At 43.8% G+C, this 21031-nt stretch overlaps 1 protein-coding gene across 1 annotated transcript; it reads right to left on the bottom strand.

Moving 5' to 3' along the window:
- Nucleotides 1–17863: 17863 nt before the first annotated feature.
- Nucleotides 17864–20663, bottom strand: LOC129063275 (rho GTPase-activating protein 20-like). The gene is given in 5 exon segments (XM_054564238.1): nt 17864–19272; nt 19275–19356; nt 19440–20077; nt 20080–20368; nt 20457–20663. Coding segments are annotated over 5 exon segments (2625 nt in total).
- Nucleotides 20664–21031: the final 368 nt, after the last annotated feature.

The following is a 21031-nucleotide window of genomic DNA, read 5'->3' as shown; positions in this document are numbered from 1 at the left end:
ATGCCATTGATGCTAATTTTGTTCATCTTCTCTTTTCTGGAGAAGATGACAGAAATTACTTTTAGCAAAAGAGAAAATAAGCCTACTTGTCCTACTTCTGAAATTCTCATTTAACAAACTTGCACTTACCTCGTTTTTATTTAAGTCCCTCATAGATCTATGAGATATAGCACTTTTTCTAATACTTGGAAATGCTCAAATAAAAAGCACAACTAAACAGTAGGTAAACGCACCGCACCATTACCTTTTATGGTAGTTACAGGCAATTTGAGGGTATTTTTTGCAATATACAGGAATATACCCTGTTAAAAAGCAAAATCATTACAAGACTGAATGGTCTCAACACTGTCTAAGCAGAAATTTAATATTTTTCATTCTCATTCAAGAAGTCAGCATTCTCCGAAAACACATTAAGTTCAACATATTCAGCTGTTTTTAAGGTACCTGAAAAGAGAAAATAATGCACTTTCTTGTTCTAGAAAAAATAATTGCAGAAAGTCTGTACATAATTTAAAAACAACTTACATTTATAACTTCTGACTCTCCAAGTGTTGATTATTCCGTAGGAAACAAATGCTTAGCTAAATTTGAAAGCTACAAAAAAAAATCTTTTTATGAAAGTGTTTCCCTTTACAAAGCTGACTCCTCTTTGTATTTTTGAAATGTATGCAAAAATCTTAAGATGTGACCTCCTATGTCAGTCCTAAGCACCTTTTACAAAAAGATCCTAAATGTTCCTCAGAAGATCGTCTTGTCTACGAGTCCAAGCTGAAGGAGGTAGAAGAGGCCACTTACGTGATGATGTAATATCCAGAAAAAAGCCAACTTATCATCAGTCCTTCTTCAAACACAGGAGTGAAAAAATAAGCCCTTTTTCCATCTTCCTACAGCAATTCAGAATGAACAGCTTTACTTTTTGGCTGAAATTCATTGAGGAGTCTGAGACTCAGATACTCTAATTTTCTACTTTCTGGAGATGAACCACTCGACCTTATCTCAGGAATTAGAATTTGACCCCGTGTGCATCCTTAGGTCACCTTTAAGGCAAGAACACAACTTAAATGCTCAAGGCCTGCCTCCCCCTGCCCTCCCCGAAACCCTTCCTCCCAGACCTACACCAAAGTGGCCTCTCCAGCACTCCCACGAAGGACCCAGTTGATTGGTCCAAGTTAGAATTACGAGCCTCCAGAATTGCCACCTAGTCACCACTAGGAGGTTCCCCAGGGAAGGGTCACAGGAGCTCTGAAAGTTAGATGGAGCCCTGAGATAGCAGATTCCGAGGTCCTGGGTACCCGGAGCATGGGCTAAAGAGGGGTATGGGCTCACAACTCCAGGTCTCCCAGGCCCTCTGGACTCGGTGCCACGCCAGGGGCAGGCTGACGCTGCAAAGAGTCAGGCTCATGCCAGCGGCTTCGGCTGCTCACTCTAAGTGCTGTAATGCTTGATCTATTGCAAACTCATTGCCTTCCCTAAATTTCCATCCATTGCCCTTTTTGCTTTCTTGACTTCTCAGAAAGGATTAGTCTGAGAGCACTACTATGGTATTTGTGTCTTCTTATAATGGGGCATTTGTAATGGGTATTTGTAATGGGGTCCAGAAATCGGGGTATCCAAGAAAAATATATTCTCCCCACCCCAAGACAGGCCTCCATGGGGGATGGGGACCTGGAGTAGGACCATTGGGAGCTATTTTGTGTATCAGTAACAGGCCAGCTTTAACCTGAAGTGGAGCAGGGTTATTGAGTTATTTTGCATGTCAATAACAGCAGGATAGATTCATTCCTCATATGCAAAGATGGTTATTTTGCATCTCAACAAGGCTAAGCAGGAAGGTTTGAAAGACTTAATACAGACTGTCACTGGGAGAGGAAGGAGGAGAGACAGGGCTTGCAGGAGAGACAAAGGGACACAGACTCTGGGGAACAATGGGAAGACCACAAGGGAAGAAAAGAGGAGAAAGGACTCTTGCTAGTGGGCCTTGAAAAGGTGCCACATGATTTTGGACTAAGAACTGGAGATCGCGGCCACACAGCGGATGGTGCTGGGAACCACGAGAGGCCTGCCTAGCCGAGCCCCGGCCTTCTGTTCTTTTCCTTCTGAAGGACGGTGCCCCTGACTGGCCTGACTGGGCAAAGAGGGGAAGGCAGGACTGTGTGTGTTGGTGGGTGTTTTAAATGGTGGGCATTTTAAAGGGATTTTGAGATTAAACAGCGACATTTAGTCATTAATCAAACCTGTGTAACTTTTGAATAAATAGTTCCTTTCCTTTTCACCAAACTCTGCCATCGAGAGCCATAATTCCAAGGGCAGCGGGCAAAGGACCTACAACTGAGGGTCCCGGGGAAAGGGGGCGTCATTGTTTTGGTAACAGCATCTGGGCACCGCCTCCGCAACGAGTCCATTTGTTTGGTAACGTTCTGAACCAAGTTTACTCCTTCACTTGTCATATTTTAATCCTCGGTTCCGTATAATTTGGCTGAGTGATATTTTTTAAAGTAACGTTAAACACAATTCTATGTTTGTACAATGGCTTGTAATATCGTATTCTGTCTTCCTAAGTCAAGGGTAAGAGCTTAAGAGTTGCATTGCCTTTGTTTAAATACTGGCCCCGTGATGTACAGGGCAGCCGATGTTAAGAAAGTTATAAACCATATCCGTGTTTCAATTTCCTCGCTTGTAAAATCAGGATAGACATATCTGCTTCAGAGGAGTCTTATAAAGATGAAATAGGTGAAAAATGTAGAGGGCAAGGAAGAGTTTCAAGTAAATAGCAGGAGCTCGGTAGAGGGTGGCTATTGATTGTCTTACCGTCATCATCATTGGCAGTGATTCCTCACATTGCTTGCAAACCAGAATTAGCTTGGGGCACTTTTTAGAAGACCACATCACAAACCAACTAAGCCAGAATTGTTGGAGTTCGACCTCAACAGGACTAACTTGTAGTCTCACAACGAAGGGACCCCGGGGAAGGGGGGTTGTTGTTTCAGTAATAGCACCTGGGCACCCCCCCACCCCACGGATCCATTATTCAGTAACTGTGTGGGGTACTTAAAACACAATGGTCAAGGAAGACCTCCATTTCTTTGCTTCCGGTTACCCGTGGTCTGCAGACCTGCAGCATCTTGGACCCCCTCCCAGGTCGCATCAGAACCTGCATTCACGTTACTCACAGCTCGACCTCGAGATTACCAACTCGTGGCAAATGTTCTTTTCCAGTCCTTGCTCTAATTATTTTGAAGTAAATTCTTGACATCATATGAATATATCTATAAACATTATAGTATGCATCATTCAAGATAAAGACCCTTTCCCTAGGCTGTTAATTTGATCAACCACGTACATGAAGATACTTTCTTTTTTTTAACCAAGATATTGAAGATGGAGAGGGAAGTTGAGGAGGGTGGGTGGAAAAGGCTGGCAAACGATCAATGGGAATAAGAGGTATCCTTTCGCCAGAGTAACCTGCAGTCTCCTTCGGCAGTTCAGCGGAAGCAGCAAGTGCGCAGGGTGCACGGAAGATCCAGGAGATTCCCGCAGCTCTCAGCGCCACCAGGAATACTCACTTGGGAGTCATCCACATAGAGGTGGCCTTTAAGGGTACGTGACAGCACAGGAAACGGTAAAGAGAAAATGGAAGAAACCTAGTCCTAGGCACTTGACTACGTAGGTGACAAGAGGAAGACAAAATAAAAGGACTCTGGGAAGACCCAGCCAAGCTGATGTGACTGGGAAAAAAAAACAAAAACAAACAAAAAGAGTGATGTTAATGGGGCCTCCAACAAGAGAATGTCCCTCGGCAGGGAGGCTCCATGGAATTGAATGATGCAAAGTCAGATGAAGGCTCATCACTCTCTGCTGGATTTGGCAGCTGGTGACTCTGACAAAAGAGGTTTGGGAGAAGAGGCCACGAACCGAAATGGAATGGACGTTAGAGTAAGTAGACAGCCCGCCGTTTCCCCAGAGAGGTGCGTCCAAGGCAGTCACGCGGGGTGAGGCACATTCCAAGGGGTTTGAATTATTTCTTTTTTGAATGTAATCCAGATACAGCGGTGGCAGTGACTGCGAATGAATTAGGAGAAAATAAAAAGAGTGCATATAGACAACTCTTGTTAAGAGCAAGAGAATGAGATGAGAGCTGAGCAAGTTCATGGTTTCCAGTAAAGATTTGTGTTTTTAAGTGTTTCTTTTATGTGTGTTTGTTTTTCTTTATTTTGTGGAGGAGGTCACTGTGGCATGCGGTGTTCTGAAGGGAATGATTGTGTAGAGAAGAGAAACAGGAATAACAGAGAGATTGCGTTTTAAGACTGCAAGAGGGAAAGGGATTCAAGGGAAAGGGAAAGGAATTGGATTTAAAAAGAGAAGGGGCAAGTTTTGGGGCTCTGTGTACAGAAAAATTTGTAAAGTAGCTTGTGGGAAGGTGGTTGTCCCTTGCAGTTTTAATTGTTTTCACTGAATTGTCAGAGAAGTCTGCATACTCAACTATATTTAAATGAAGTGAAGTAAGAAAAAAATATTTCATTGTTTGGCTTTCTTTATAAAAGCAATCAGAGTTGTTCATGAAGACATGTCAACTACCTGGCAAGAGTTGTTAGAAATAAATATAAACTGTAACAACTGATTAAAAGCTGAAGAATAGAAAAAGCTAGATTCTGTATGCCTACAATTTTTTTTTTTTATTTTTTAAGATTTTATTTCTTTTTAGAGAGAGGGGAAGAGGGGGAGAAAGAGAGGGAGAGAGACATCAGTGTGTAAGAGAAACATCAATTGGTTGCCTTTCCTACCCACCCCAACTGGGGACCAAACCTGCCACCCAGGCATGTGCCTTGACCAGAATAGAACCTGTGACCTTTTGCTTTGCAAGACGATACCCAACCCACTGAGCCCCACCAATCAGGGCACCTACAACTTTTCTTTATTCTCTCATCTGAGGACTCTAAGGCTGAGATTCAACACAGACTTTCATTACGCGAACATGAGTCACGTCTCGCCCTGCACGGCACACACACTAATGTCTGCCCTGCTCCGTGGAGGCTGCCCCCACGTGTGGTCGGGCTTGGAAGAAGATCATCGGAGATCACGTGGGCAAGGCTGTTCCGTCTCCACTGTTCTCCACAGATGTCACCGTGGTTTATTCTGATGGGAGCTACACTCCTCCAATCAGAAGACTGGCGAGAGCTTCCCAGAAAAAGCTAATGGATTTCCTTTGAACCGGGGAAGTGAAATCAAGGGTTGAAATAATTCTTAACAGAAAGGCTAGTAACAGAGAAGCAAGGAACTAATCACCGTATTATTTTTAACAAGTGACACTAGCAAAATAAATTGCTATAGGAAGGTTTTTTTGTTATTTTTGTTAACACTTAAGTGAAGCTTCAAAACTAAAGATTTGAGTGTATTTTTAAAAGGCATTATGAACAAATACACTGTGTATCTCTTTCTCTGGTTCTATCGGTAGCTAAAATATTATTATTATCTAAAATAATATCTGAAATGGTCCTTTGGTATATTTTCTCTAGGACCAGACAGCATATCAGCATAAATATCTGATAATGAGACTTTATAAGATTTAAAATAAATTCTAGAGTTGAACATTCACATTCAATTGTATATTGTTGAAAAGACCCTTAAAATAAACCAAAACCACAAATGCTGAAATCTTAGCTACTTTAATACACATAAATGGTAGGACTCACAAATAGATTTGAAAATATGCCTCCATTTGATCATTTTTATGTGCTTTGGGAAAAAACTAAAATACATTGTTTAATTTCCCACATTCCCTCTGACCCAAAGGAGGAGCCTGGTATATTTGCTTTTGATGTAAGAATCAATTAAAAAGGTTCTGGTCACATCGGCTACACATTTTTTCAGCTACATCAAAGGCCTCATTCTAAGGATGTGCTCTTTCTTCCATTAAATCCTCCCTTGCAGCTAAACTGAATTTTTAATGATATTGTGGCTTCTTGTGAATATCCTTCTTGTCATCCCCTCCTCTTAACTATTTCAGCTATTCCTCCCAACTATTGTGTGTGTTTAAGGGTAATTGGATCTTTTCACAGATTTAGTGAAGAAAGAGGAAATAACTTCTCTGGCTCTTGAGATGACTAATAATTGTTTATTCAGTTCTGATAAACTCTACATCATAAATGTTTTAAATTTGGAGGCTATTTACTCTTGATGTTTTTAGACATACCTAATTAACTCCTGCTTTTAAATTTCCATTTTTAAAGTCAGTGTTAGCTTCTTCCATAGTCATGCACAAAACTTTAAAAGTAAAATTTGATTAGAAACACAAAAAAGCAAACTCCAGTTTTGTTCTCCCTTTTTCCATTTTGCTGTCTGGGGGCTGCTATTTCCAATGCTTCTTTTGTCTCTTTCTTGGGTCTCATCCCTTTTTTAATGAGGTACCATCCTCAGCCTGAATAAAGGGTGTACATTTTTTAAAATTTGCATAATTGAAAGTCTTTATAATATATTCTCTCACCTATTTGATAAAGTGTTTGAAAACCATCTTCCTGCAAAATTGTAAGAGTTTTTTGTTCCCCCTGCTTCCAATTTTCAGGATGGTAATTCTGATGAAATCCCAGGTAATTCAGAGGGGACTTTTAAAATTTTCATTTCTAAAAACTCTTTTGGATATTTATTTCTTTATTCCCTAGTAGCAGTAGATTTCTCAATAATGTTTTAAATCTGGAGACTTTGTGTCTTTCACTTCTGGAATGTTTTCATTATATATATTTTTGATAATGTCTCACCATCATTTGCTCTTTTTCTAAGATTATTATTTAAGTGTTGGACCTCTTAGATCAATACTCCTAATTTTTTTTATCTTTTCTCATATAGTCCATCACTAGCTTTTTGATCTACTTTATGGAAAATTACCTCAACTTTTCAACCTATGTTTGGTGTTTCATGAATTTTGTATATAACATAAATATCAGACTTCATCATAGCATAATATCGTATTATATTTTGAAGGATAGATTTGGTTTCTCTGCGGCTTCCTCCTTCCATCTTAACTGTGTGTGTAAGTACCTTTTGTTTTCGTGTTTACAGTTTCTGCCTCTCCCTCTGTGGCTAAGCAGTTCTCCAAATGCCTGAGGGTATTTGGGGATCTGTTTCTGGTTTAGGGTGAGTCACTCAACAGCTAAGTAGAAATTTTGTGATACCCAAGAGAGTCCTGTTCCCTTCATGGTTTCATTGTTGTGTAGTCAGCTAGCCATTTATATTTTCGAGGAAGATCCCCAAATGTCAACAGTCCAAACAATGTCTTTCCTCCAGGGTGAATCTAATTACATTGAGGATGATCTTTTAATGTCCCCATGCTTCCGAAATACAACAGAGTGGGCCATCTTACCATTCAGCAGGCACTGTCCTTAATACTTTCATTTTTGTCTATGGGTCTTACACATCCTCTTTATCTTGTCCCTGAATATAGAGACATTAAGTAGACTTAATGTCCCTATATCCAGAGCCTGTCTCATGGTTTCCTCAGAGAATATCCCAGATAACATGAGACTCATCTCAGAGAGAGCTGAGGAAGACAGGGAGAACCAGGTCTGTGAAGAGAACCTAGGAGTCTATTTCCTCTTATACAAAGTTGAAATAAAGATAAGTATCCATGCTTCACTGTTGTCTACAATGTACCTTTTCTTTCTTCTTATTTTCCTTCTCCCTCTATTTTTTTGTGCCTCTTATCCCTTAGCCTGTTTCAAGTGATCTCATGCACTTAGATTTATCTGAAGAATCCTAAAATTGGGGTTCCTCCTTCACTCATGTTCAGTCTTCATTTAAAAGTCGGAAGTTACACATTTCTTTGTGGTGTGTATCAAGAATGCAGTTTATTTTTCTGATTTTTATCTTCCTCTTAAGTTGGGGTGATCATTTAGGAAAATAAAAATGTCTTCCTCTGCTTAAACTGAAAATTGAGTACACTTACTTCAAAAATATATGATGAATTTGTCCATAAACTTTTATTCATGTAAATGAAGAAATGAAAGTGCAGGTAACCAAATAAGTAAAAAACATCAATAAATCCTGAGAGAACTTTTATCTGAAAACTTCCAAGTGGTTTATTTGTTTATCTGGTTTTGGTTTTTTCTTTTTTTGCTTCCACATAAATGTCAGGCAACCTACTATTCTGGAAACCATAGAAAATACACAGTAGCCATTCTGTGGCACTGACTGGGGAGGAACAGGAATCTGTGGACAGTATTTATTTTATCTCTCTAGGTGGTTTCCTACTCAATATTTATTCAGGATAAAGATGTGGTCAGTGCAAAAATGGGTATTGAGAACATTAGGAATGAACCTTCAAGTGTGCTTCTTATTAGGGAGGTTTTAATGTCTGTTCTTTGCATTCATTCTGTTCTCAGAACCTTCTCCACTGATCCTATATAATAGATCTTCTTTCCAATTACTTGTATTTCTCTGTGACTTCTCTAATTAGGGCAATCCTACTTGAAATTTTTATGTATGCAAAATTTTGTTTAAAGAATGTTAGATAAGAATCGATAATGCTATATGCAATAGGGCAATATAGTTAATATAACACGCGCATATGTATATATATATGTGTGTGTGTATATAGAGTGACATGTTTACATTGTGTTTAGTCAACTAGCAAAAACATTCCTATAAAAAGTCCACTGTCACCACTGTTATTAGACATTTTGCCATAGGCAGTAAGTGGTAAAAATAGGCAAAGTGATAAAATAGCAGATAGGCAGAGAAAATGGATGAAGCAGAATTGTACAATTATAATCATAATTATATTATGTGGTACTAAGAAAACTCAGGAGAAGTAGAGAGAGAATTATTACAACTTATAAGAGAATTCAGTATGATGTTTAATATAAAATTAAAACATATACGAACAGTATTCAGCACTGCAACATAATTAAGGAATAATATTGTTTACAGGATAACTATACTATGAAGTCATAAAATTTACAAGTGTACAACATCTACATAAAATGCTTTAAAACTTTACTGAGGTACGTATAGATAAGTCTTAAAAAATCAACTTTTATCCATTTTGTGCAAGATTCAAAATTATAAAGTAATAATTATAGCCAAGTTTTACTATACATTTAAATGATCCTTTTACAAATATTGGGAAGTTCTCCTTTTTGTCCTAGTTTTGCTTTTGTTTTGAAACAACACAAACACACACTAAAATTCATGTAGGAAATTTAACATTTAAGAAAAAAAGGAAGAAAAGATTAAAGAGCGGTGACTATCTCTACTTAATATTATAGTTAAGCATATTTTAATGTTAGATTAATTCAATTTGGTGCTGGTGTCCAAACAGACAAATACACGATACAAAGTATGAAGTCCCAAATACAGTGAACTGCACAAATATTTGCCTAATGAATAATCCTGATGAAACTTAAAATCATTAATAAACGTGTTTTTCAATAAACGACCTTTATACACCTGTATAACGTCTGGATGAAAAACAACAAGAAAACCAAACAAAAGCAAATAGGGAGCCCTGTGTCACTTCTCACTTCAGAACACCAAACCCCAGATCCAGCAAAGATGCAGCCATGACAAGAAAGAGAATTCACCAGAGTCTTTGCTGAGCAAAAGCTTTTCTAAGCATCACTCCAAGTCCAGAGGCTACAAAGGACAATACTGATAAAAACAATGAACATCAGCGGATGTCAAAATATCATAAACAAATGCCAAGAGAAACAGCAACTGATACTAAATGGGATAAATTACAAAAAGCTTATTGTCTTAACAAGCAAAGGACTTCAAAATCAGCAAAGGACAAAAATAACCAGAAGTCAATAAAGAAAATTGAGTCAACACAGACTACAGTTAAAGGAGTTGAAGTGCCTTTTAAACCTATGCTCTATGTTCAATTGCACGCATGTGAAGAAAAATATTAATTTAAAATATAAATTACAGTTTTTAAGCATTCATACAGGTAAAAATTTAAAAGTTCCATTTGATAAAAATATATAAAAATAGGAACCAACACATTTTGGGTGAAATCATGGATTCCTACCTTATTAAATTTTATTCTACAGCCCCCACCTATGAAAATAATACCATAGACCTTTAATTTGTTAGAACATACCCAAGGTATACTTGCAAAGATGTGTGTTTTACTTATTGCACCTAATTATTGTACAAAATATCAGTAATATTCCATCAAAAAGAGTTATAATTAGATCCATATGTGATTGCTTGCGGGAAAGAGATTTTGGATTTAGGACTCGGGGCAGGAAAGAGACATTTCCTTGTATTCCTCTTCAGGCTGTTTGATGTTACACTAAGTGCCTATGTTACTTTTTAAAATACATAAACACACACGCTTTAGATAATGGTGGTAAAAAAAATTGGTCCAAAAGCAAAGCGAAGAGTGGAAAAGTATATTAAAGTCAAGAGTTACTAGACTGATGCACAAAATGCCTGAAAAGTTATTCTACGAAGTCTGTGCATTTGCAAGTGCCATGACACAAATAAGCCTGTCATGACGCACGCATGGCCATTTATATGTTGATGACAATATGACCAAGAATGAACATCACTTTCTAAAACAGACACAACTGTTTGTGCTGCAGGGGCTCGAGTAGACAACGTGTAATGCACTTAACGACATCCTTACATTAGAAAGTGACGCCATTCACAGAAAGCTCTCTTTTTATATAATGTCAGTATGCAAAAGTTTATCTCAGAACATTGAAAAAATATATTTCATAGAGGTGCGCGATGGTGGCTTTCAGGCTTTCTGACTGTAGGGCTTAATCTAGTAATACAATTTAGAATAAGCGTCCATGGGTACTATTTTTCTCCACTGAAGAACTGAGCAGCAGTAAATTCGATACTATAGTCCCTGACAATTACTTGGAATATAGCAATTGTATGTTCCAGGTAAACGCAGAGCTGCACAAATCAGCAAGACTGGGGATAGGAGAATGATTTGTTTGCGAAAACTAAAGAGCCACTAGAACATAGATCTCAATGAAAGGCAATGAAAATGCCATCTTACATTTGGATCATGTAAGGCATGTGCCGTTTATAAAACTCTGTAACATAAATTGACATTTTATTTTTGACTGGAGCAACAACTGTGAGTAGCAAGGGAAGCTATTATTATGGAAGAAGAAACTGACTTTGTGCAATTTGGTCAGTATCGTAAGGGCAGGTAAACAGCCAAGCCGGCTCTAAATGCTGGACTTTCCATATCAAGTCTGAGCTCTTTTCCTTATATATAGTTTACTGACCTCAATGTATACTCATATATATATTCATATTTATATTCATACAGAAAATAATGTAACACAATAGTATAATAAAAATAATACAATATTTATAATTATTTATATATATATATGTTTTTTTCATCTCCTAGGGATGTTCTTTTTGTTTTCCTGTTTATTTTTCCATCTCTAAATATGATTAATTCTCTTATGCTTTTTAGGAATCTATCTTTTTTTTTTTTTTTACTTGGCTGGGATTTTGGACACAAAGAGCCAAATGGTGGAGAGAAGATATGGGGTCACGTGGTAATACACACAGCCACCCCCACCCCGGACGCACACACAGACAAACACAAGTAAGGACGGAACATACATGACTGCTGCCGAGGGGGAGGGGAACCGCTGGGGCCTGAGAAGAGAGATGATGTCTAATAGGCAGACACACACCCGACACCAGGCTAGAGAGAATTCAGAGAAGACATGGAAGGAGAGAATTTTGCTACTAATCCTATGAGGGAGAAGAAAATGGGAAGAAGTTGCAGCAGAGAACATCGGCCAGTTGGCCCTTACCCTGCTTTCTTGCAAGGCCTGTACCAAACCAATGTTTAGATGATACTGAAAAACAAGGCTGCGAAAGTATATTTGTATGTATTATATATTAACTTGTATTAGTACTAAGGAGGAGGATGTAATTAAATGTCTGTTTTATTTTTTAGGTTTTGATAAATGTAGTCGAGGGCTAAGCAGGCAATCAAGCTATGTCTAGAGTGGACTGAGGGTACAGATTCCTTAATGACACAAACGCCTGACAGAGGAAAATAAAATCGAATGTCTTGAAGCACTGTGTAAATTGGTAAGCCTATAGATATGAGAGGAGCTTCATAGTGAACACGTGCGTGCTTGCTTTACCCTCCCTTCCAAGTACTAGCCAGGCCCGACCCTGCCTAGCTTCCGCGATCAGACGAGATCAGGCGCGTTCAGGGTGGTGTGGCCGTAGACAGCTCGCTTTATCCTCACGACAAGATTCTAAGCTTCTCAAGACTGAAACTTTCCTTTCCATTTCTCTCTCGTCTGTAACACATTGCTTTGGCTATTGTACGGCTTTCTAAATTCTTAAAGAATTTTTTGATATGTAAATATATGAAAAAGTTTATTTTCTGAATCATACAGGCATAGAGTGAAATGATGAATCGCATTAGTTCTGCCACTCACAAATTAAGTGAGTAGGTCACTGAACCTAAAACAGTTTTAATAATAATTATCCCATGACATTTTCATGAAGATTAAATAATTCATATGAAGCACTTGTACAATGTGAGCAAACATCATTAGTAGTCATCACTAATTGATTTCCTTGACTAAAGGAAGAAATCATGCACTGTCTTTAAAAACACAGGAGGTGGGAATATTCTGGGTCTCATCCAAATAATGCTATAGTTTAACTAATAGTTTCCAAAGCAGTTACTTTCATATAGCTCATATCTTTGAAATTAGCTATAGTCTTTCAAGGAAAGATATAATTGAGAAGGCTGATGTCAGGGTTAATTACACGATCTTATCCAACAAGACAGCCGCCTCTGTCTAAAAATGCGCTGGGGTTTCCTATCTTTCTCCAAAAGCAGGTCTGAGCTGCAAGACCCCTGATCCCTGGGAAGTATAATTTCTTAGACAAAAGATGTATCTTGGCCCCAAACTGCTCTTCACAATTTTTACATTCAGAATATGACTGAAATAAGGATCAATTTAGACTCTAGTCTCTCTGCAGAGAAATAAATGATGGGTACAAGCTACAAGACAGGCAGAGCTCTGGATGGATGGACCAGCTGAATACATACACACACAAAAGACCAATCTTGAGCACACATCCTAAATCCCTTGGGTCACCTCGGGCACATCACCTGATGTCAAAAATTCCTTTGGTGGAGGAATTTCTTTGAGGCTGTAATGGTATTTGTGGGTTTGTTTCCCACTATCGTCGTCTACTGAGTACTGTGATAGAGGATTCCTGTTCTGTGGGTTGAAAGCCATTGGCTGACCTTATGCAGATATGTTTTTGCAGGTTATTAATAACTTATCAGTATCAAAAAGTAGTATCAGATGTACCTCACAAAAATCTAAGTATATTCATTATTCTGGCATTTTGAAAGTTCTAGATTGATATTATGGATAAAAATCATTTTAAGAAAAACGTCTTAACTCTGAATTCTTACTATGCCACAGATATATGAGATAATGATTAGATCTCGTAGAATATGCATGGGCCACCTTTATACATGTAAATGACCACCAGTATACAAATATCTATTTATCATAATCCATCTCTATATCCACAATTATATATCTCTATATATAATCCATCCATCCATCTATCCATTCATTCCTCCATCCATCCTCTGGGTCAAGTTCAGTCAATTTCATGGTGAGAAGAAAATTGAAACTAAAAGAAGGACCTCCCCATTATTATAGATACTGTCAGTGCTAATTCTCATGTTACCGTATAAGTGATGATGTAAGTCCAAAAAATTCTTTCTTTTGGTATCATCAAGAATTGCCCTCCTGGGTACCCTATGCAGGAAGAGGCAGAGGTACATGTTTAACAGGTCGCATAGGACATTAACTAATTCATTCCCACGCTTATGTTTATTCTTAGCCCAAATTCAAACAATTACTTTGCAAGCTTTCTCTCATTTCTGCTTCTGATGAGAGCAGCCCATTTGATTTAATGATGGTTTTATATTAAATTAATAGACATTTCTTCTTATCTAATATTAGGCATCAAAAAGGGGTTGGCTCAGAAATTGTAGACGATCATGGGATTTATTTAAACAAAACACAAATGACTCACGTTACCATATTATTAATCATTAATTAATCATTAATTGGTTCACAATTTTCCTCATTTTTGCAGAATGAAGTAAATCCCAAGATCTTAAACAACCTAAAACATTTATTCTATAAAAATACAAACCTAGACAACTGGTTGAAAAACACTGAAATAAAAATGTCTGTGTATGTCTGTGGGTTTTAATAAAGTGAGATCCATTTTGGCACTTGGATGTGAAAATTGAAGACCTACGGGCCTTCTCTTATGCTTTGGCAGATAGAAATTTTATTACTGACAGGGTCTTACCTGTTAGTGTATGGAAATGCCATCCCGGGGAGCATGTGTGAGGAATGAGGGAATAAAAGGGAAGAAGAGAGACCAATCCAAGTTGTGTTCACACGGTGGCCACTGTTCTGAGGGACAGATAGGTGATCTTGTGGGACCTCAGAGAATCCTGCTTGAGAAATTCGGTCTGTGGGATGTGAGTTGAGATGCTGTTAGGTAACACCTGTTTTAAGCTGTCTGCTGTCCTTGTTGAACAGGCTGCCACACTACACACTGGCTGGTGTTAAAAGATGTTCATATTAAATGGTTCATTAAAGGGAGTCATCAAAAAAATAAAAACAAGCAAAAAGTTTCCAGGATGCTAGACTGAAACTACAGAGTAAATAATAAGGGTAAAGGAAAAACATATAGTTTCTTTACATTATGGAAATTAAAGTGTCTCTTAGCATATGACATTAAGAACTTGGAAATCTGACAGCCTTTTAATTAGAAACATTTTAAACAGAACTCTCTTTTTGCTATGTAAGAAATTTTAACAAACACATAGCCTTTAAAAATCACCACTGCTGTTTTAAATTACATTTGTTAAAAGAATTGTTAGACTTCCTTTAAATTGCTTCTGTAGTATATGTGTGTTAAAAAAAAAAAAAAAAAAAAGCAAAGTCTGTCTTCCACTGCATTTTTTCTTACACAATTGGGCCGTGTCTGCTCATAGCATCCTGATTAAAGTTAATCAGGCACTCCAAAAATTCTGTTTAAAAAACTAATTGTACATACGCAAAATTCTCATTAGGAAAATCCACACTACTCATGCAAAGAGTCCTTTAACTTTTTGTCTCGAAAAACAATTGTACCTGATTTTCATGATTTTAATTCTTGCAATCTCCACCCGAAATGCCACTAAATTTTCAGTGAATAAATCCATAATCCACGTCGTATAGTTTCCCTTGAAATGCCTGCTTCCCCTAAAGCAGCGGAGACTTCGGCACAGCGGAAACAGGGCTGGACCGGGTGCCAGGGGACCCGAGGTGCCCACGGAGCCCTGCCAGTGACTTGGCGCGCGCGCAGTGGCCAGGCGGGAAGGCCCGTGCGCCCTCAGCCTCGCCGCCTGCTACTGGCCAAAGGCTAAGAAAATTTTCTCTCTAGAAGCAGACCCAGAGCCAGGCTGACCGCCCTCTGATTTAGCTCCAGCGCTGAGCGACTCTGAGGTTTGGGGCAAATCATGACCTTCCTCTCAGTCTCAGTTCCATCAGCAGTTAATTAAAATGTAACAATACTGAGTTTTGGAGAACGAACCAAAGTGCACTCTGCAGAGCATTAGTAGAGAGGGTGGCCTGTTCCCATTCTAAACATAGAATTAGATGTTTCTTATGATTTGCCCATTTGCGGAATGCACAGCAGGAACCCACTGCCTCAAGTTCTCCGCTGCCCGGGCACACAGCCTCCCCGCACATACGCGAAGGGCTGGACTTCCCTCGTCCCGCAAAGGCTGAACTGGGCCTCGGCTCGTCTTCCCGAGGTCCTGTCCTGCTCTGTCTCCTCCAGGAGGTTCACACACGGATCCCGAGTCTCCCCCGTCCCTCATCAGTACGGACACTCGCTCGATGGCTTCATCCGACCGTGAGTGGGAGTGGGTTCCCCCGACACGGCGTCTCCCTGCAGCTGTTGCTCTCTCGTACCACCACGAGGGCCTGCAGGGCGGTCCACCCGGCCTGCCGCGACTCTCTCCCCTCACTCCGCGTGCCCTCTGGCGGCCTGCTTTTGCGCTTGGCCGTGCACACTGCTCTTGCGAGGGTCATGGCTAATTCCCATGACATAACCCAGCACAGGCTTCTCCCTCATCGGACTCACCGCTCCGCGCCAGGCAGCAGGATGGAGCCCTCGCTTCGTGGCAGGACGCTCCCCCTCTCTCTCAGTTCCCTGTCACTTCTCCTTCCTGGGTTTCCCGCTCTTCAGTCTGACCGATGGCCGGTTTCTTGCCTGGATGCCTCTTGCTGCTCAGCCCGCCCGGGGTGGGGGGGGGCTCGGCCAGCGCGCAGCCCTGGTTCTTCTTCCCTCGGAACTAGTCCCCCGCCCCGGATCCTCGGGGATGGGGGCGCTGCTTCACGCCGCTCAGGCACAACTTTGACAGACAGGGGAGAGAGGCTGGCTCGCTGCATGTAGATGGTCACTCTCTGGCACATGGCCGCTCAGGTTGAAATCCTAGTTCTGCAACTTCCTGGCTGCACGACTTTGAACAAACCACGCATCCTCTCTGCGGGCCTTACTTTAATTCCATTTCACAGGGTTATTGGAGGTATTAATCAATACTGAGTCCTTTAAAAAGTGTCTGGCACATAATAAGTGCTATATAAATACTTAATGCCATTGCTATTTTTACAGTAATTTACATTGTCGCTCCCCGACTGAAACCCTTCCTCCCTTGCGCTTAGAATGAACGTCAGCATCGTTATGTTAGCGTAGCAGGCGCTGCCTCGCCCGGCACCAGCTTTCCCCTCAATCTTAATTCATAGCCTCCATCCCCTCTTGTTCATTATCTGCTAGTGACATGGCTCTTTTTTCTTTCTAAGCTTCTCAGACACGACAACATCTTTCTTGTCTCCGGCGTTTTGCACACGTGCGCCCACCCTGCTTTCACAGGCGGCTCCTTGACGCCCTTTCGCATCAAGTGTGGTATTTCTTCTTCCTCCCGCACAGGACCCCGCGCACAGAGAGCCGGGCTGCTCCCCACTCCCCTGCCCGCTCTTCTGCCTGCGCCCGTCTTTGTTTCCCTCACGGCCCTTGTCACCACGCGATGGCTGATGTTTATGGCTTTGGTTTTGTTCTCTGCTGAAGTGTCGGTGTCCAGACGGCAGGAATTCTGTTTCTCTCTCCACTGTTCAGTGCCCCGCACTCGCTAGGCAGTCCAGGCTACTTGTGCAAAATTAAGCAAATAAAGATATTGAGAGTATTTTTTCCCCCTCTCAATACAAAGTACAACTTTACATAGATCCACCAAGGGAAGTGTTCCAGCCACATGGAAAACACGCTGGCAAATGACCCCAGAGTGAAAGTCTGCGGGCCCTGAGCCGCACAGCTCGTAGGGCGGGCATCGTCCTGCACGTGGAAAGGTCCCCCGTTCCACTCCAGGCCGGGGTGCCCGTCCTCGGTCCCCAGTTAGGACACATAATGGAAGCAACCGATTGAGGCTTCTCTCTCACATTGATGTTTCTCTTGCTCTCTTTCTCCCTCCCTTCCCTCTATCGAAGGAAGGAAGGAAGGAAGGAAGGAAGGAAGGAAGGAAGGAAGGGAGGAAGGAAGGTCTTTTGTGTTTCTGTACTTTTCTGTATTTTTTTATGAGTTGAAGAAAAGGGTTGATACTACTTTGTAACATGTTTGTGTAGTACCACAAATGGTGCTTGTTTCTAAATAAGATAGAAATACTTTTCTATCCTAAAAGTATTTTATACTGTTTATAAATTTTAAAAATTTTAATATATTTTTTTAACTTGGACAATGATACTTTATTTAATAGCATGGATTTCATACATATCCATTATTAGGCCTCCTGCTGGGCCTTGGCTTCAGTCTCCTGGGACCGGGCCTCCTGCTGGGCTCTGAAGTCTTCGGTCTCCTGGGACCGGGCCTCCTGCTCTGCTCCAAGTTCTTCCACTGCCCTCGGGCACATGTCTGTCTCTTTAACCTGCAGCGAGTTGGCTTCTGGAAGGAATGTGAATGCCCTTCCATTCTTTTTGAGGGACCTGCCTTTCAGCCTGGCCCACCTTCTCCGCCACCAGGTGCTGGGCTGAGGAGTTTCAGGAGGCACTTGGAACTGACACTGGGGGGGTGTCCTCTTTGCCACTGGCCAGATAATCCTCCTCTCCGGGCAAGTGACCGGCTCTGCAGCTGGTTTTCTTTTCTTTCCTGGCAAATAGCTTCCCGAGACAGCCCAGTGCGCAGGACTGGTCATCAGCGTCGGGCTCCGAGCAGCACCGGCGCCTCCGGGAGCGCTGGAGGGCCTGCGACCTGCGTGGCGGGGTCGCCCCCACGTGTCTGCATCGGAGGGCTGGTTCTCGGGATAACCCCGTGGGGACACGTGGCTGCAAGACGCCACGGAGATGGCCACCGGTGTGGATTCAAGGGGCCAGCGCTCTTGAGTGTCTTCCTGTTGAGGAAGATCTAAGCCAAAGTCACTCAGGGTTAAACGACCTTCCACCTGAGGCTGGCCAAGGTCATCGTCAGGAAGGGTTAAGACGGAGCCCATGCCCCCGCTCCCCTGACCAAGGTTCGTTCCCAGGTCACTGCGCGAGGCCCCGCGGTCCTCACCCAGCTCATTCGCCCAGCTGTCGCGGGCGGCGGTCTCCTTCACTACAGAGGTGTCCGAGGCTCCGTCTCTAGTATCGGGTCTCCCTGAAGCCTCTCCAAAGAGGGAAGTGATTTCTTCTCCAAAGATCCGACAGCAGTTGTCGATCATAAATTGAATGAGCAGAGTGTTCTTTTTTATAAATTCGGCTTCTAGTTCTAAGCTGCAGGAAGTAGGAGGCCAGAGCATGCTGGGGGCGACACACACCGCCAAGTTGCGTGCGGTCATCTGGTTGAATGGGGCATGGGGCTCGGTGTCGCGCAGCACCCCGAAAAGGTCCCTTAGGAGAACCCCATTGGCTCTGGGGAGCTGGTCTAACAGGCTTTGAATTCTGCGTATTTTCTCTTCATCGTTTTCGTGATCTATCACACAGACCCAGCGACCGTAGAGATCTGATGGCAGGACACTTCCTGGAATATTTTTCAGGAAATCCTTGAAAACGGATGTTACCGCGAAAACAGATTCAGAGTCCAGCTGGACTTCCACCCCGGCATTGAGTCGCTCCTTCAGCTCTCGGCAAGACGCCCTGCTGGCCGACAGGCGAAATCCTCCTCGGGCGAGGGGTCCCCTCTGATGAAGACAGAAGAGCATCTCGCAGACAGGCCGGGCCGGTGGTCGCGCTTGCAGAGATTTGCCAGCGACACGCCAGACAGCTGTCGGGGCACAGGAGGGGCCGCAGACGCGGGCGCCTGATCGGGCGAGCCGGGGAGCCGCGCCCCAAGAGCCGCTGGGGGAGCGCTCCCCGCCTGCGCGAGGTCGTCTCCCCCGGAGCCCTGGGCCCCGGGGCCGCCGCCGGGCGCCTGCGCTTCAGGGCGACCTGGCACCGCACCTCCCGCGGCAGCTGCTCCGCGAGGCTCAGCGCTCGGAGGCCGAGGGCGCTGGGGGCGCCGTCCGCGCCTCGCCCCCGCAGCGCGCTGCCTCCAAGGCGGCTCGCTTTACTTCCGGAGGGACCCTCGTGCCCAATGAGTGGGCGCGATCCCTCTTCTCGGCCACAGTTGCCCCGTCACCGGTGGTCTCTCTCTGAACCAGGCATGCGCAGCATCGGGAGTGACATGTTGATAAGGTCATTGGCTGTGTCTGAATTCCTTGCTGTCACAATCGTGGAGCAGACACGATTCCCCGTGGCCTTGGGGGACGTTGAGAGGGGAATGGTCTTCGGATGGCCCTTCTCTTTCTCTAGGCTGATGTGTCTCTGACGCAGAAGGGGCCACCTGTCCTTCTCTTCTGCGGAGCTGGAAGTGGCCACCACGTTGACCGCGGGCCAGCCCAGGACAAACGATCGAGTGGCGTCCGTGTGGCCTCCTGCCACCTCATTCACACAGCTCGCCGCCCACACGCCACTCAGTGTCGCCTTCGGGTTCAGCTTCCACTTACTGGACGTGAGTTTGGCCACCACGAGCAGATCCTCCCGAGGAAAAGGTGCCGCCCCCGCCTCTGAGGGCCTCTCTGGAGCTCGACGCGGCCCTGCGGGAGCGCGGTCCTGCTGGGGGCCGCGAGTCTGGACAGAAACGCCCGTGTGTTCTGTTCGGGAGGTCCCGCGGCCTTCCCGGGTCCCGGGCCGCGCTGCGGGGGGCTCCGCCCAGGGCCACCCACGGAGCGCGCCCCCTGCCGCCTGCCCGCGCTTCCATTTTCCCCGTCTGGGTTGCTGGGAGCCCTGCCGGGCTCCACCGGCCCGATGCCCTGGAAGCGGATGCCCGGGCCCTGGGGCGAGACCCCGGTCGGGCACCTGGGGGGGCCTGGGAAGGCCCTGTCCCCGCCCCCCGGCCGGGGAAGCGGGGCTGCTGCCCGCCTCGCTGCGGATGGAGGCGAGGCTGGCGCTGCTGCTGGGTCCACTCGGAGAGGGATCGCTCTCGCACGCAGAGGGTTCTCGGGGCGTCGCGGGGAGGTCCGGAGAAGGCGAAGGGTGCTGGGGTGACTCGGGGGGAGCAAGGGCCGGGCCGCTCCTGACGGCAGTTAAGCCGGGAGGTTCTAGAATGAGGACCGGAGGCTGAGTCATTAAATCGCCATGGAGACGGTGTCACATGCCCAGGTGGGGGACAGCGGGGCCGCGCGGGGCTCCTCTGGTGGCCTCGCGGGGTGGCTTGTGTCCTCGCCTTCTTGGTGCGGGGCTTCCCTTTTGCGGACGGACCCTTTGGGGGCAGGTGCTCGTGATCCCCCAGTGGCACCTGCAGTGTCCCAGCCCTTCATTTCTCCTGGCGGGCTCGCCCGCAGTGAGAGAGTGGGGGGCTCTGACCTCCGCTCTGGGTCCTGCGAGTGTGGGGAGGCCTCCAGCCCCGGCAGATGCTCCGCAAGCCCCGGAGCCCCCGCAGCACTGCCGTGGGAGGCAGAGCCAGGGATCCGCCGCCAGCACTCGGGTCGCGGGCG

Source organism: Pteronotus mesoamericanus, unplaced genomic scaffold (genome assembly GCF_021234165.1).
Source record: "Pteronotus mesoamericanus isolate MK-2021 breed Mesoamerican mustached bat unplaced genomic scaffold, CSHL_Meso_final scaffold_85, whole genome shotgun sequence".
Classification (NCBI taxonomy): Eukaryota; Metazoa; Chordata; class Mammalia; order Chiroptera; family Mormoopidae; genus Pteronotus; species Pteronotus mesoamericanus.
The sequence above is the reverse complement of the archived record's forward strand: the minus strand, read 5'-3'. Positions and strand labels throughout refer to the sequence as shown.